This window comes from Melospiza georgiana, chromosome 18, assembly GCF_028018845.1.
Source record: "Melospiza georgiana isolate bMelGeo1 chromosome 18, bMelGeo1.pri, whole genome shotgun sequence".
In the NCBI taxonomy this organism is placed as follows: domain Eukaryota; kingdom Metazoa; phylum Chordata; class Aves; order Passeriformes; family Passerellidae; genus Melospiza; species Melospiza georgiana.
The window spans coordinates 4,349,985-4,365,972 of record NC_080447.1 but is presented as its reverse complement, the minus strand read 5'-3'; the positions used below and the strand labels follow the sequence as shown (position 1 = coordinate 4,365,972).

At 58.1% G+C, this 15,988-nt stretch overlaps 2 protein-coding genes across 4 annotated transcripts in view; one reads left to right on the top strand and one right to left on the bottom strand.

The window, feature by feature from the left end:
• SGSM1 (small G protein signaling modulator 1) overlaps positions 1-995 on the bottom strand; it is a 33,399-nt gene extending 32,404 nt beyond the window's left edge. For all 3 annotated transcript variants that reach the window (XM_058036679.1, XM_058036681.1, XM_058036680.1), the window contains exons 1-2: positions 940-995; positions 790-833 (exon numbers count right to left, since the gene is read on the bottom strand). In XM_058036679.1, coding sequence (XP_057892662.1) covers positions 790-833; positions 940-958 — 63 coding nt within the window. In that variant the 5' untranslated portion in view covers positions 959-995. The remainder of the gene's footprint in view (positions 1-789; positions 834-939) is intronic.
• A 6,147-nt stretch (positions 996-7,142) lies between these two features.
• LOC131091021 (sodium-dependent serotonin transporter-like) lies at positions 7,143-15,643 on the top strand. The gene is made up of 13 exons (XM_058036804.1): positions 7,143-7,317; positions 9,092-9,226; positions 9,317-9,536; positions 9,673-9,811; positions 9,994-10,128; positions 11,217-11,320; positions 11,877-12,004; positions 12,085-12,197; positions 12,460-12,591; positions 12,679-12,778; positions 13,077-13,177; positions 14,826-14,993; positions 15,563-15,643. The coding sequence occupies exons 1-13, from the start codon at positions 7,143-7,145 to the stop codon at positions 15,641-15,643; spliced, it is 1,731 nt and encodes a 576-aa protein (XP_057892787.1).
• Positions 15,644-15,988: the final 345 nt, after the last annotated feature.

Below are 15,988 nucleotides of genomic sequence, written 5' to 3'. Positions count from 1 at the left end.
CAACCAGTGGTGTTCCTCAGCACAGGATTAAAGGTGGGAAGCGGTCGGGATGGGCAGCGCTGTCACCGTCCCCAGACCCACCGCCCACAGCTCCGCTCCTCCCGGCCCCGAGCAGCGTCTGACACTGCCTGTAAAGGGATAGCGGGATGCTCGTAACGCCAGGAACAAAACACAAACCCTCTCCTCTCCCTCCGGCATCCCGGGGGATGACCTGCGGGGACGGAACGTGGGCAGGACATGACAGCAGCGACAACAGCCCCCGGTGCCCCGGCTGCGGGACTCGATGGACCGCGGGCTGGGCTGTGACACACGGGATAAACACGGACATGAAACAACGCACAAACTGATAGAGTTAAAGGTGCCCGAGGAGGGGGAGCAGGGCGAGATGCAGAACGCCATACCCCGCTCCGGGCACACACGTTTGATCCCCCCGTTCTCCCCGCTGCCCCCCGCCCTGCCCAGGAGCTGCGGGAAGGGCTCATCCCATCCCCGCTCCCCAGGGAAGGATGCAGCGCCGGGACTCGCCCCTTTTCCCTGCGGAAAATCCCAAGTTGTGGCGCGCTCTGCCCCCGGCCAAAGGCGATTTTTCCAAGGATTTTCCAAGCGCTGCAGGGATGCTCCTCCACCCCCCGGGACCGCAACCGCGCCCGGCCGGGCTCCGGGCCCCGCTCCGGGTTGGCTTTTGGGGGGTCTGAACCCCACGGCAGCAGCAGCAGCAGCAGCCGGAGCCAGCGGAACCGGCGGAACCGGGGCTGGCACCGGGGCTGCTCCCGGGGGTCTCGCACCCACCTCCTTCTTCACGGTGCGCAGCAGCCGCTGCCGGGTCTCCGCCTCTGCGGGGAGAAATGAGGAGAAGAGACCCCGTTAGTGCAGCCCTGCCCTGCCCTGCCCTGCCCTGCCCCGGTGCCGGTGCCCGGTCGCGCTCCCCGCCCGCCGTACCCGCCGGGGCCGCCGCCATGGCCGCGCTCGCTCCGCAGCGCCCGCAGACTGCCGGGCACCGGGCCGGGCCCGCACCGCCCCCCGCCCGCCGGGGAGGGGCCGCGCCGCCGCCAATCCGCGACCGGCACCGGCACCCCGGCACCGCGGTGCCCCGGTGTCCCGGTACTGATGGCTCCGGTGCCCCGGTACTCATGGCACCGGCACACCGGCACCGCGGCTCCGGTACCCCGGTACTCCCGGCACCCCGGTACTGATGGGTCCGGTACCCCGGGACCCGCGGCTCCGGTACCCCGGTACTCCTGGCACACCGGGACCGTGGCTCCGGTACCCTGGTACTCCCGGTACTGATGGGCCCGGTATCCCGGTACTCCCGGCACCCGAGGCTCCGGTACCCTGGTACTGATGGGTCCGGTATCCCGGTACTCCCGGCGCCCGAGGCTCCGGTACCCCGGTACTGATGGGTCCGGTATCACGGAACCCGCGGCTCCGGTACCTCGGTACTCCTGGCACCCCGGTACTGATGGCTCCGGTACTCCGGTACCCGCGGCTCCGGTACCCCGGCAACGGCACCCCGGGGCCCGCGGCTCCGTTACCCGGGTACTCCCGGTACCCCGGGACCCGCGGTTCCGGTACCGCGGCACAGGCATCCCGGTACTCATGGCACCAGTACCCCGGCACCCGCGGCTCCGGTATCCCGGTACCCCGGTACTGATGGGTCCGGTATCCCTGTACTCCCGGCACCCCGGGACCGGTACCCCTGTACTCCCGGTACCCGCGGCTCCGGTACTCCGGCACCCCGGTACTCCCGGCATCCGCAGCCCCTGCACCCCCGGCTCGACCCGTAACCCCGGCACCGACACCCCCGGCCCGAGGGGCGACCGGGTCCGGGCCGGTGCTCTTGCCCAGGTCTCCACCGGGACCGGTCCCACGGTGCAGTCACAGCTGTCCACAGCTCCCGGTGTCGCTTCCAGCCCCCCATCAGCTGATCCCCAGGTCCCAGCCAGGTCCCCGCACCCCCGGTTATCTCCCCGTTATCCCAGCCAGGTCCCCGCACCCCCGGTTATCTCCCCGTTATCCCAGCCCCGAGTGCCCGGGGACGGTGGTGGCGCGGCTGGGTGACACCGCACGGGAGAGCCCTGGGGGTGTCCCCACTCAGGGGGACAGCCGGGGCAGTGTGTGGCCTCGGACAGGGGTCAGGGCTCTGGGGTCCCTCACAGGGGCGGAACAGCCGCGTCCTTTTAGGAGCGAACCTTCCAGCCCCGCTCCGCTGAGCCCCAGCACGGCGGGGAGGTCACCACGACCAGAGACCCCAAATGCCTCCTCTCAAAATCACACCGGCGCAGCCCCTCCGAGAGCGCCCTGCCTGCAGCTCCATCACCATCTCTCCTGTCTTCCTCTTCCCTGGTTTACTGCTCCAGGACATTTCCATAGAAACAGCATCCTGCTCCTCCGCAGTCCGGTTTCCAATAACTACAAACGGCGGCGGTGCCAGGGCAGCGGCCACGGCACGGCCCCGTCTGCTCCCGCTGCACCGGGGCTCCATCCCGGCAGGGACACCCAGAGCTGGGCTGCATCCTCTGCCTCAGAGCTTCGCATCCTCGGTGGCTCTGGTGACAGCAGGGACATCATCCCGATGGTTCCCTGTGGGAGCATCAGGCGGTGGCACAGTCAGGACGGACGGAGATGAGAGATCTCTGCAGCCAGGTCTGGAACTTGGGGTTTATTGCACAGGGCCTGTGTGCAGGGCCCTGCTGGGAGCTGCCAGCCACAGCTGGAGCAGGCCTGAGAGAAGAGAGGGGGAGAGAGGATGAGAGGGTGAGAGAGTAAAAAGGGTAAGAGCTAAAAGGGTAAGAGGGCAAAAGTGTAAGAGACTGAAGTTCCTGTTACAATACAATAAATCTTCTTCTGTGTTGAATATTCTGATTCACACTAACCAATCTAGTACAATATACAAATCCTATAGCATTTCCATACAGCCTATAAGAATCATTACATTACCATTCTGTGTTACATTTTAAACCCTAAAAACTCCTCTTTGGGCCTCTTACCCTAAAAACCCTCCCTTCTGCCAAGCTGGCAGGGTCTGCTCTGACCCTTGGGCCTGCCTGCAAGCAGAGGGTGTTGTTCCATCAAAAGGGCATCACCTTTAGCCAGCCACACCACTGTTTTCCAGTTGTTCAGTAATTGAGGTATCTCAAAGCTTGCTTTCATTTCAATCTTGCTTATAGTTCCTATATTCTCAAAATCTTTTGCCAGGCAATCATATTTATAAAGCTTTCCTGTTTCACCCTCCCCAACAGTTCCCTGCACTGCCCAGGCTGGCAGGAGAACAGGAGGGAGCTCCAGCCTCGGGATTAATCCAAATTATGTTCCTTCTGTGCCTTCCAGGGGCCAGGAGGGTGGGTACCTGGGCTGTACCTGTATTTCCATATTTCCATGTCCTCTGTTTGCTTTTCGCTGTTTATTTGCTTGTTAAACACCCATTTAGCACAAATGTAACTCGGGGAAATGGGATTGCCGGACCAGATGGGTCCCAGAACCTTTGGGAGAAAATCTGAAAAAAGCACAGGGACAAACTCCCCCCCAAGCCTTGCTGGTTCCTTTTCCTTGGAAAATTCTGCCTCTCCCCGGATTAAGGCCAGGTGGGAGATGATTGGCCCCTGTTTTCTGGAGCTTGGAGAGCTTAAATGAGAGCACGTTGATCTATACTTAATGTGATTAAGTTACATCTCCGAGTGTCATGCTAATTAAATTAAACTTCCCACTGCTGCCTCCGAGGCTTAAGCAGGATCGTTGTTTTAAGACCACAATTCACTCCCCTGCATGGCTGAGCAGGTGGGATAAAAGCATTCTGCTAATCAAGTCATCCCGGTGTTTAGAAACAACTTCCAAAGCAAGGGATATTCAAATTTAAATCTGATCGGAGCTGGATTTAAACTCTGCATTTTGAGTCTGGAGTGATTTGTGCTTTGAATAAAGAAAATAACAGGGAAAAAGCAGAAGCAAGAGGGTGAGGCAGTGCACGGACTGTCTGACTGTGATGTCTCAGGTGTAGAAACAGGATACAGAGAAGGAATTGCTCCCTGTGAGTGGGGAGGCTCTGGCACAGGATGCCCAGAGCAGCTGTGGCTGCTCCATCCCTGGCAGTGCCCAAGGCCAGGTTGGACAATTTTGGAGCAGCTGGGACAGCGCAAGGTGTCCCTGCCACGGCAGGGGTGTCCCTGGCTGATCTTTAGGGTCCCTTCCAACCCAAACCTCCCCAAGAGCCCTCTCCCCTGCCCTCCTCCCGTGTCCAGCAGCTCTTTCCACCTTGCATCTTCCAAGAGCAGCGGAGATGTCAAAGCTCTCGGGTGATGGATCTGACAGCGCTGCCCCGCCGGGGGAGCACCGGCCGCGTTCACGGCTCATTCCCCAGCCGGCCCGGGGGCTCTGCCAGCCGTGCAGGCACCGAACCCACGGCTCGGCTCAGCCCCGGGCTGCAGAGGAGCATCCACCGTGCTGGGGCCGTGCCTGAGCACGGAGAGACCCCGGAGAGCAGCAGCGTGAGCATCCCTGCGCTGCGCACTCGGCACGGCTCCGGCTGCGGGAATAGCTCCGGCCACAGACACTCCTGCAGGCGCAGCTCTGCCCCCCGAGCGGGATTTAATAGCTTGGTGTGAGGGACACGAGAGACTTTTTATGAGAAAAAAGCTTCAGTTTGAAGAGCCGCTGCTTCGCACTGGGAAAGGGGTGCCCGTGCAGTGTTTGAAGGATGCTAGGGCTGCCCCTGCTTCCCACAGAGCCCTGAGAGCCCTGGCAGTGCCTGAGCCCGTCTGCTGAGCCCTCCTGAGCATGATGTGGGCACAGAGGGGTCTCCCACCTGTCCCGCCGAGCCATTCCGTGTAAACCACCCGGAGAAAAGAAGGGCCAGCAGCAGAGAAAGAGCTAATTGTGGTGGTGTTTACGGGGGTCTCGGGATGAGGGAAGAGATGAGAACCTGACTCTGTTTTAAAAGGCTGATTTATTATTTTATTATATATATTGTATTAAAATGATATATTAAATCGATATTAAAAGAATAGAAGAAAGGATTTCATCAGAAGGCTAGCTAAGAATAGAAAAAGAATAATAACAAAAGCTCCTGGCTTTCAGAAAGTCTAAGCCAGCTCACTGTGACTGGCCATTAATTAGAAACAACCACACGATACCAATCACAGATCTACTTGTTGCATTCCACAGCAGCAAATAATTATCGTTTACATTTTCTTCTTCAACCCTCTCAGCTTTAAGAGGAAAAAATCTTAAAGAAAAGATTTTTCATAAAAGATGTCTGTCACAAAACAATTCCACAATCGTGCGGTTCCATCCTACGGCAGCCAAAGCAGCCAGGGCCAGACACAAACAAAACGAAACAAAAAATAATAAAACACAAATGTGCTTTTAACTGGAGGTTTCTGACGGGTCCCCGCGTGTGTGCCTGGGGGATTAACAGTGTCCAGAGGCTTCCCTGTGCCGGGCAGCTGCATCACGATGTCACCGTCGTCACAGCAACCCGCTCACCACGGCCCTGCAGCCGCAGCTCCGGCTCCGTCTCTCCTGGAGCTGCTTTTAATTAAAGCTGGGAAAGGCTGAGAAAGGCCCCCAGAGCCCCGGGAGAACCCAGTGACCCCAGGTCTGTGCGAGCCCTGCAATGAATTTTGCTGTGGAGCTGTCACACAGGGCAGAGCGGTGGCTTTGGGGACGCTGCCATCCCATCCTGTGAAAGTTATTTCACATCCGTGTGGCTTTTTCCCCCAGCAATTCACACCCCAGAGAGACCTGTCGAGCCCAGGATGGATGAGATGACCTTTAAAAGTCCCTCCCATCCCAAGCCACCCCACGATTCCCGAATTTCCCCCGCCAGCATCCATGTCACCTCCTTAGCAAAACACACCGTGGAGAGAGAAATAAAGATCTGTCAGGAGGAAACACGGTCCCGTTTTACCACCTCAGCCCCAAAAACTGAGCTGGAATCCCCTCCCCTGGGTGGCACCCACGGGGTGATGCTTATTCACACAAGGTGAGGTGATGCTGGTCCCTGCAGGGTCGGGCTGGACCCTGTGGGATTTTCCAGTTCCTGCAGGGTCGGGCTGGTCCCCACGAGGTGATACTGGTTCCTGCAGGGTCAGGCTGGTCCCTGTAGGATAATTCTGTTTCCTGCAGGGTCAGGCTGGTCCCTATGGGATTTTCCAGTTCCTGCAGGGTCAGGCTGGTCCTTGTGGGATTTTCCAGTCCCTGCAGGGTCGGGCTGGTCTCTATAGGATAATGCCAGTCCCTGCAGGGTCGGGCTGGTCCCTGTGGGATAATGCTGGTCCCTGCAGGGTCAGGCTGGTCTCTATAGGATAATGCCAGTCCCTGCAGGGTCGGGCTGGTCCCTGTGGGATAATGCTGGTCCCTGCAGGGTCAGGCTGGTCTCTATAGGATAATGCCAGTCCCTGCAGGGTCAGGCTGGTCCCTGTGGGATTTTCCAGTTCCTGCAGGGTCAGGCTGGTCCCCATGAGGTGATACTGGTCCCTGCAGAGTCAGGCTGGTCCCTGTAGGATAATTCTGTTTCCTGCAGGGTCAGGCTGGTTCCTGCAGGGTCCCCATGAGGTGATGACAGTCCCTGCAGGATCAGACTGGTCCCTATAGGATAATACCAATCCCTGCAGGGTCAGGCTGGTCCCTATGGGATGATGCTGGTCCCTGCAGGGTCAGGCCGGTCCCTGTGGGATTTTCCAATCCCTGCAGGGTCAGGCTGGTCCCTACGGGATGATGCTGGTCCCTGCAGGGTCAGGCTGGTCCCTATGGGATGATGCTGGTCCCTGCAGGGTCAGGCCGGTCCCTGTGGGATTTTCCAGTCCCTGCAGGGTCAGGCTGGTCCCTGTGGGATGATGCTGGTCCCTGCAGGGTCAGGCCGGTCCCTATGGGATGATGCTGGTCCCGGCAGGGTCAGGCTGGTCCCTGTGGGATTTTCCAGTCCCTGCAGGGTCAGGCTGGTCCCCAGGCTCGGGGGCTGCCCTCCCCGGCTCCCTTTGATCAGAGCACAGCTCCGTTCCCCGCTCTCCGCGCCGTGGGTTTCCCGCGGGAGGTGGGGAAGCGCAGTCAGCCTGACCCTCCCCTCCTCGGAGCTGTCATCAGCCGCACGCAGAAATCCTCCCCAAGTTACCCAGCCTGAATCCTGCAGGATTTGCCGGGGTGGCAGGATGGCAGAGCAGCCCTGCCTGCGTCCCCCTGCCAGCCCTGCAGCCCCGAACCCCCCGGCCCACCCCAGGGACAAGTGGAGCAAAAAGATGGATTTCCTCCTCTCCGTCGTGGGATTCGCCGTCGATCTGGGCAACGTCTGGCGGTTCCCTTACATCTGCTACCAGAACGGAGGGGGTAAGGACACCACTGGGCTTATTCAAGTCTCCTTTTCGGAGAAAAGATGCCTTTTCCCTCGTTTTCCATCTTCCCCACCCTGAAAGATTCGCTGTTTCTTCTCCTTCTTTGTTTGCAGCTGCTCCACTTCAGACAGGGCGGTTTAAAGACCGACCCAAGTTCTCCCGACATCTGTCTCTTTTCTGTTTGTGTCTTTCTTCATTCAAAATGCTCCTCCACCCCCTCCATCCTCCTTCCCTGGGGTCCTTTCCTCATCTCCTGGTCTTTCCCTCTTTTCCTGGTCTTTCCCTCCATCCCTGGTCTTCCCCTCCTTCCCCAGTGGGGTTAGAGGTGCGTTAGCAGCTCTGGGATCACAAAGGGAAAATCAGCATGGTCCAAACTGCAAAAAGGGATAAAGATCCATAAATTTGGGCTGGGAGGTTCACACACTTGATGATTTTGGGACTCTGGGAAGCTGCTCCTGGTTTAAAATCGTCCTCATGGATATCCCACCCTCCTGCTGTGGATCCTGGCTGGCAGCGCTGGACATCACTATCAGCCCCAGCTTTGAGGGATCAATGGGAAGCAAAGACACAGAAAAACACCACAAAGGGGGAAAAAAAACCGTCCAGTAAATGGCAACTAAATAAATTGCTGGGAATGGAGCAGGATAGAAACCCCCCTCACGTGGAAATGAAAAAGGAGGGATGAGAATTTTGTGCTGTTTGGGAAAGCGCAGCGGATTTAATTGCCAAAGTTGGCTTTCGGGGGGAGCATCCTCCGCTGCTTGGGAAAATTAGAAAGAGGTAATTAGTTCCATACTCAAGGCAAAACCGTGGATCCCAGGTGCCCACATTGAAACAGAGTTATTTGTGAGCTTCTCCGGTGGGACTGGGAGCAGAGCTGAGCCCCCGTGCGTGCCTGTGGCTCGGGTGGGAGGTTTCCACCTGCCCCACACACATGGGAGGGTGAGGAGTTCAGGGAGCAGCTCTGGGGGAGCACAGCCCCATGGAGGGGAAACGCTGGGATGGGCAGCACTGGGCTCACCCACAATTCAGGCTCTGCCTGGAGGGAAAACACTGGAAACACTTGGTCCTGTTGGGCCAGCCCTGCCAGGGGGGTGCAGGAGGGTGCTGGGGATATTTGGGATACTGGAGGTGACTGGGAGGTGACTGGGGATACTGGGGGTGCTGGGGATACCAGAGATGCTGGAGGAGCTGGGGATTTTGGGGATACTGGGAGTGCTGGTGGTACCAGAGATGCTGGAGGTGCTCAGAGTTTTGGGGAAACTGGGAATGTTGGGGTGCAGAACACTCACATCTGTCGCAGGGAGGAGCCGTGGGGGCTCCTAAATTAACTAATCCCAGCAGAACTCAGAGAGCAGTTCCACTCCCAAAATCTCCATGGGGTACAAGTGTAGCCCCGGTAAAAATGAGGATGTAATGAATAATGCAGGTTACAGCGCTAATTACGTGTCTTGGGGTGGCTGTGCATATTCAGTCAGATTTTCCTCCAAAACTCTGCCAGACCTGAGGGGTGCTGGGTGTCCCCTCCCCCGTGCCCCAATGGTTTGTGTGGTTCTTTGTTCCATGCTGGCCAAATGGTGCCTCCCCAGCAGGGGCTGGGAGCCCAGGAAGCTGGAACTCCAAGCAGGTCTCACATCTCTGAGCTCCTCAGATAACCTCCAAATTTTCCTCACAAACGCACCCAGACCTGCTGGGGCAGTGCCAGGAGGGAGGGAGGTGACAGTGCCGTGGTCCCCTGGTGCTCACCCTGCTCTGCTCCGCCCTTGCAGGAGCCTTCCTCATCCCCTACACGCTGATGGCCGTTTTTGGGGGGGTGCCCCTCTTCTACATGGAGCTGGCCCTGGGGCAGTTCCACAGGACAGGTGCCATCCCCATCTGGAAGCGCATCTGCCCCATCTTTAAAGGTGAGACACCCCCAGCTGGGGTGACACCCTGAGCCCCAGCAGGTCCCCAAAGTTGTGTCCCAAAGCTGATCCCGGTCCTGCTTCTCCCAGGCGTCGGCTTTGCCATCTGCATCATCGGCCTCTACGTCTCCTTCTACTACAACACCATCATTGCCTGGGCCCTCTACTACTTCTACTCGTCCTTCTCGGGCACCCTGCCCTGGGCAAGCTGTGACAACCCCTGGAACACCCCTGCCTGCACCAACTACTTTGGGAAGAGCAACGTGACCTGGACCAACTTCTCCAGGTCCCCCGCCGAGGAGTTTTACACGTGAGTGCAAGGATGGGGGTGATGTGAGCTGGGCACATCCCTGAGGGGTTTCTGAGGTGGGAATGCTCCTGAGGAGCTCAGGGACTGCCTGCCTGGGGCTGAGCCTGCTCCCAGCCCCGGGGATCCCATCCTGCAGGAGGAAGGTGCTGGAGATCCAGAAATCCGGGGGTCTGTATGACATCGGGGGGATCCGCTGGCAGCTGCTCCTCTGCCTCTTCCTCATCTTCGCCATCGTCTACTTCAGCCTCTGGAAAGGGGTGAAAACCTCTGGGAAGGTGAGAGGGCTCCAGCACTGCCCTGCCAGGGCAGGAGGGACTCCTCACCTGGTAGGATTTTGCCAGCCCCAAGAGGGAATGTCACCTCCTCCTCACCCCTGTCCCTGCGGCCACCCTGAGCGAGCCCAGTGCAGGGTTTGGGCGCTGGGTGGTGACACAGGGTGTCACTGCCTCCCCTCCAGGTGGTGTGGGTGACAGCCACGCTGCCCTACGTGGTCCTGCTGATCCTGCTCATCCGAGGGGCCACCCTGCCCGGGGCCTGGAGAGGAGTTGTGTTCTACCTGCGCCCAGACTGGGGCAAGCTGCTGAGCACCGAGGTGAGTGAGGGTGGGTGGGAGCACCCAGAGCCCTCCAGAGCCCCCCTGTCGCAGACATCCTTCATGAAAAATTCTTTCCTTAAGATTTTTCCTCCTGAGAAGCTGAGAGGCCTCAGGAACAAAATGTAAACATTGATTATCTGCTGCTGTGCAATGCAACAGGTGCATCTGTGATTGGCCCATGTTGGTTGTTTCTAATTAATGGCCAATCACAGTGAGCCTTTGTTATCATTCCTTATTCTATTCTTTGCTAACCTTCTGAGGAAATCCTTCCTTCTATTCTTTTAGTATAGTTTTAATATAATATATATCATAAAATAATAAATCAAGCCTTCTGAAACATGGAGTCAGATCCTCGTCTCTCCCCTCAATTTAAAACCCCTGTGAACACCATCATAGACACCCACCCCCCCATCTGAGCATGGCAGCACCCAGAACCCCTCCCCAGGACACCCACCCAGCCCTGCCCACGGGTCTGGCCCCACCTCAGGGCAATGGGGCCCTTGTTCCCACAGAAACGGCGCCCTGGGCAGGCTCTTGGAAATGTAAATCCATAATTGAATCACCCATCTCATTCTGGCCGGTTTTGTTTGTGCTCTGCTCCCCCCTGGGCTGACAATGAGCTTCCTGTGGGTAATTACCCAGGCAGCACTTGAGAATTCTCATTAAAGGTAATGAGGGCTGCCAGCGCTGAATGTGCCAGGCAGGAGTGGGCACGGCAGGCTCGGGGCTCCCCTCCATCCATCCATCCATCCATCCATCCATCCATCCATCCATCCATCCATCCATCCATCCATCATCCATCCATCCATCCATCCATCCATCCATCCATCCATCCCTGCTCCAAGGGTGGCACTGCTGGCTGTCCAGGGTGGCAATGAGCTCGTTCCATGCCACAGCAGCTCCTCAGGGCCCAGGACATCTCCTGGGGGCACGGGGCAGCAGGAGAGGAGCTCTGCACCCTCCTCTCTGGACATTCCCAGCACAGCCCCAGCCCTGTGCCACCGGTTTAGTGGGGCACCTCCCAGCCCCATCCCAGCCCCAAGGACCTCCTGCCCTGCCCATCCTCCTGCTGTTTCTCTCTCCAGGTCTGGGTGGACGCTGCTGCGCAGATTTTCTTCTCCTTGGGCCCTGGGTTTGGAGTCCTCCTTGCTCTGGCCAGTTACAACCATTTCCACAACAACTGCTACCGGTGAGGGTCCATCCCAGGGGGCACAGATGCAATGGAGGCACATTGTGGCAGCTCCCGGTCCCTTGTGCCATATCCCAACAGATCCTGGTCCCTTGTGCTATATCCCAACAGATCCTGGTCCCTTCTACCACATCCCTATAGATCCTGATCCCTTGTGCCACATCCCAACAGATCCTGATCCCTTCTACCACATCCCTATATAGATCCTGGTCCCCCCAACAGCTCCTGGTCCCCACTGCCACATCCCAACAGATCCTGGTCCCTTGTGCCATATCCCAACAGATCCTGGTCCCTTGTGCCATATCCCAACAGATCCTGGTCCCCTCTGCCACATCCCAACAGCTCCTGGTCCCCACTGCCACATCCCAACAGCTCCTGGTCCCCACTGCCACATCCCTTGTCCCCGTGGCTGCAGCCTGGGCATCTTTCCCCATTTCACTGAAGGTTTTGGTATGATGGGCCATGAGAGGGAACTGGAGTGGGGCAAGGCCAGGGCAGCTGGAGCAGGGTGAGGGCTGACCTGGAGTGGGGTCTCTGCCTCTTTTCTGCCCCCCAGGGACGCCCTGGTCACCAGTGCTGTGAACTGCCTCACCAGCTTCCTCTCGGGCTTCGTCATCTTCACCGTGCTGGGCTACATGGCCGAGATGCGGGACGTGGAGGTGGAGGATGTGGCCAGAGATAAAGGTTCTCCTCCCTCCTTCAGCCTCTTGCCACGCCCAGGGCTGTGCCAGGGAGCAGCCAACCAAGCCAGTGTCCCCTCCCAGGGCCCAGCCTCCTCTTCATCACCTACCCTGAAGCCATTGCCAACATGGTGGGATCCACCTTCTTCGCCATCATCTTCTTCCTGATGATGATCACCCTGGGGCTGGACAGCACGGTAGGAGGGGACAGCCCAGCTGTGTCCCCAGCAGGGACCAGGGTGGCCATGTCCCCCATGGGGTGACAAGGGGAGTTTGTGGCCTTGGGATGGGATGGGATGGAAGGGATGGGATGGGATGGGATGGGATGGGATGGGATGGGATGGGATGGGATGGGATGGGATGGGATGGGACATCCCTGCTCTGCCGTGTGGATGTTTTTGGAGAGCAGGGCTGTCCCCACACCCCATTTCCCCACCCCTCACCAGCATTCCTTTGCAGTTTGGAGGCTTGGAGGCCGTGATCACGGCCGTGATGGACGAGTACCCCCAGGTGCTGGCAGGGCGACGGGAGCTCTTCGTCCTCGGGCTCATCACCGTCTGCTTCCTGGGCTCCCTCAGCACCCTCACCTACGTGAGTCCCCCTGCCACCACCCTGCCCTGGCCCCCCACATCCCCTCCTTCACCCCATGGGCTCTGCAGCCTCGCCCTGCTGCTCCAGGGGGGAGCCTACGTGGTGAAGCTGCTGGAGGAGTTTGGTGCTGGCTGCTCCATCCTGGCCGTGGTGCTGCTGGAAACCATCGCTGTCTCCTGGTTTTATGGTAAGAAACTGCATTCCTCTGTCGTGGGAAACACTCTGTGGCCACCTACAGGGGTGTGTGACCCTGCACAGGTGAGTAAATCCCGGGCACTGGGTCCTGGCTGGGGGTCCTGGCCAGGCTGGGATGGGAGCAGAGGGATGGGATGGGATGGGATGGGATGGGATGGGATGGGATGGGATGGGATGGGATGGGATGGGATGGGATGGGATGGGATGGGAGCAGTCGTGTCCATGTGGATACCCCTGACCCCACAACCCCAGCAGGATCCCGGGGCTCTGAGGGCTCTCTCCTCTGGCAGGGATCCAGAGGTTCTCCCACGACGTCAAAGCCATGCTGGGCTTCACCCCAGGGCTCTTCTGGAAGCTGTGCTGGGTCGCCATCAGCCCAGCCTTGCTGGCGGTGAGTACCCACGGCCAAATTGTGGACAAGGTCATTGCTGTCCCTCTGGACACCCTGCTGCCTCTGCTCCCTGTGCCATGGATAACTCCCCTCTCACCCACACAAGCTGCCAGCAGAGCAGACAGGGCTGTGGGACCTCACACCAGCCCTCCCCATGCTGCTGCTCCAGCCACAGTGCCCACATCCCCGGGATCTCACCAGGAAAGAGAGCTGGGTGTTCACTTCCCAGCCTTTTCCACAGCTCCAGGTGCTCACACGGGTGCCAGCTCAGCTTTGCCTGATCCTCCCAGCACTCAGCACCCCTGGCAGGGCTGGCCACGGGTCCATGTCCCCCGTGCTGGGCTGGATCCATCCCTTTGAAACGCCAGCTCCCAGGGCACTTCAAAGGCTGCCGTCGGCACAGGGGTCTGATCTCACTGGATCTGCAGGAGAAGAGGCCTTGTGAGGATTAATTATGGCTCTAAGCACTCTGCCCTGGTTATTAAGAGAGGAGTGTTATCATCAAAGCACACCCAGCACAGGGTTTTGTTTCAGCACGGGGCTGAGCAGCCCTGGCAGGGATTGTCAGACAGAGCTCCCAACCCTCACCCAGCCAGGGAGGCAGCCTGGGAGGTGTCCCTGTGATGTCCATGCTGGGTGGGATTTGGGGTGACAGGGGGAGCAGCAGGACGTGGAGGGTGCTCATAGAATCATGGAATTACAGAATGGTTTGGGTTGGAAGGGACCTTAAAGATCATCGGGTTCCATCCCCGTACCCTGATAATGTGACCGTGTTCACAGGGGTCTGAGGATGAGGGAAGAGATGAGGATCTGACTCCATGGTTCAGAAGGCTTGATTTATTATTTTATGATATATATTATATTAAAACTATACTAAAAGAATAGAAGAAAGGATTTCCTCAGAAGGCTGGCTGAGAATAGAAAAAGAATTAATGATAACAAAGGCTTGTGGCTTGGACAGAGAGTCTGAGCCTGCTGACTGATTGGCCATTAATTAGAAACAACCAACATGGGCCAATCACAGATGCACCTGTTGCATTCCACAGCAGCAGATAATCATTGTTTACATTTTGTTCCTGAGGCCTCCCAGCTTCTCAGGAGGAAAAATCCTAAGGAAAGGATTTTTCATAAAAGATGTCTGCGACACTGATAACATGTGGGGTGAGCTGCCATCAGTGCCAGGGCTGGGGAGATCAGGGAATTATTTAAGTTGGAAAAGCTTTACCCAGCACTGCCAAGGCCACCACCAACCCACGTCCCCAAGGCCCACATCCACACATCTGCTAAAGCCCTCCAGGGATGGAGACTCCACCACAGCCCTGGGCTGGACAGCCCTTTTGGTGGGGAAATCTCCCCTCATGTCCAACATAACCTGGCACAACCTGAGGCCACTTCCTCTGGTTCTGCCCCTTGTTCCCTGGCAGCAGAACCCAACCGCCATCTGGCTGCACCTTCCTATCAGGGAGTTCTGGGGAGACAGGAAATCCTTCCTGAGCCTCCTTTTCCCCAGGCTGAGCCCCTTTCCAGCTCCCTCAGCTGCTCCAGCCCCTTCCCCAGCTCTGTTCCACTCCCTGGACGTGTCTGTCTTGGTGTGAGGAGCCCAAACTGCTCACAGGACTGGAGGCCCCTGTGGCTCTGCTCGTTTCAGTTCATTGTCATCAGCTCCCTCCTGGAGCAGCCTCCCCTGACCCTCTTTGAGTACCAGTACCCCGAGTGGAGCATCTCCGTGGGATTCCTCATCGGGGCATCCTCCTTCATCTGCATCCCCCTGTACATGGTGTACAAGCTCGTCTGGACCCCGGGGTCCCTCAAGCAGGTCAGGAGTGACAATCCCAGGGCTCCTGGGTGGGCTGGGGTGGGCAGGGACCCCCCCCTTGGGGAGCCGGGCTGGTTGATGCATCCTTGTGGTGGTGTTCACAGGGGTCTGAGGATGAGGGAAGAGACGAGGATCTGACTCCATGTTTCAGAAGGCTTGATTTATTATTTCATTATATATATTACATTAAAACTATACTAAAAGAATAGAAGAAAGGATTTCATCAGAAGGCTGGCAGAATAGAATAGGAAAGAATGATAACAAAGATTTGTGGCTCGGACAGAGAGTCCAGCTGACTGTGATTGGCTCCTAATTAGAAACAACCAACATGAGACCAATCAAAGATCCACTTGTCGCATTCCCCAGCAGCAGATAACCATTGTTTACATTTTGTTCCTGAGGCCTCCCAGCTTCTCAGGAGGAAAAATCCTAAAGAAAGGATTTTCCATAAAAGATATCTGCGACACATCCTCAGCATCTTTGTTAAGCGGCAGTTCAATCCCGCCGGGATTCAATGCCCTAGGGAGGGCTCAGAGGAGGGAAACGCGCTGTGCTTTATCTTCCATCAGCGCCTCGCCGTCTGCATTCGGCCCGAGAAGCTCCTGCGAGCCCCCCAGGCAGAGGGGGTGGGCATGAACCCCGTCCTGTAGCGCGGGGGACACCTCGGGCTCCCTCCTTGGCAGCCAGAAAGGGGCAGCTCCTCACCACGGACCGGACCCGGCATCTCCACGAGCATCCCCGGCGGGGCAGAGCCCGTTCCCGCTGCCGGCACGGAGGAAAGCACGGCGGGGAGAGCGGGAGCAGCGCTGCGGGCCCCGGGGGACAAACACCCGGGGATGGGGGAGAACCTCAGCTCACGGAGCGGGTGGAGGAATTGCCTCGCTCCGAGGTTCCCCCTGCGTGTCTGTAGCTGTGCCGTGAGTGTTCGGAAAATAAAGGTGATGGCGATGCTCGGAGATGAGGGCAGGGAGAGGAGCCGGAGCTCGCAGTGTTCG

Excerpts from the sequence above, each read along its gene's own strand:
- LOC131091021 (XM_058036804.1), top strand. The coding sequence starts at position 7,143 with ATGGCAGAGCAGCCCTGCCTGCGTCCCCCTGCCAGCCCTGCAGCCCCG. Across the intron at positions 12,198-12,459 it reads CCCTGGGGCTGGACAGCACG|TTTGGAGGCTTGGAGGCCGT; the intron begins GTAGGAGGGGAC and ends ATTCCTTTGCAG. Across the intron at positions 13,178-14,825 it reads TCAGCCCAGCCTTGCTGGCG|TTCATTGTCATCAGCTCCCT; the intron begins GTGAGTACCCAC and ends TGCTCGTTTCAG.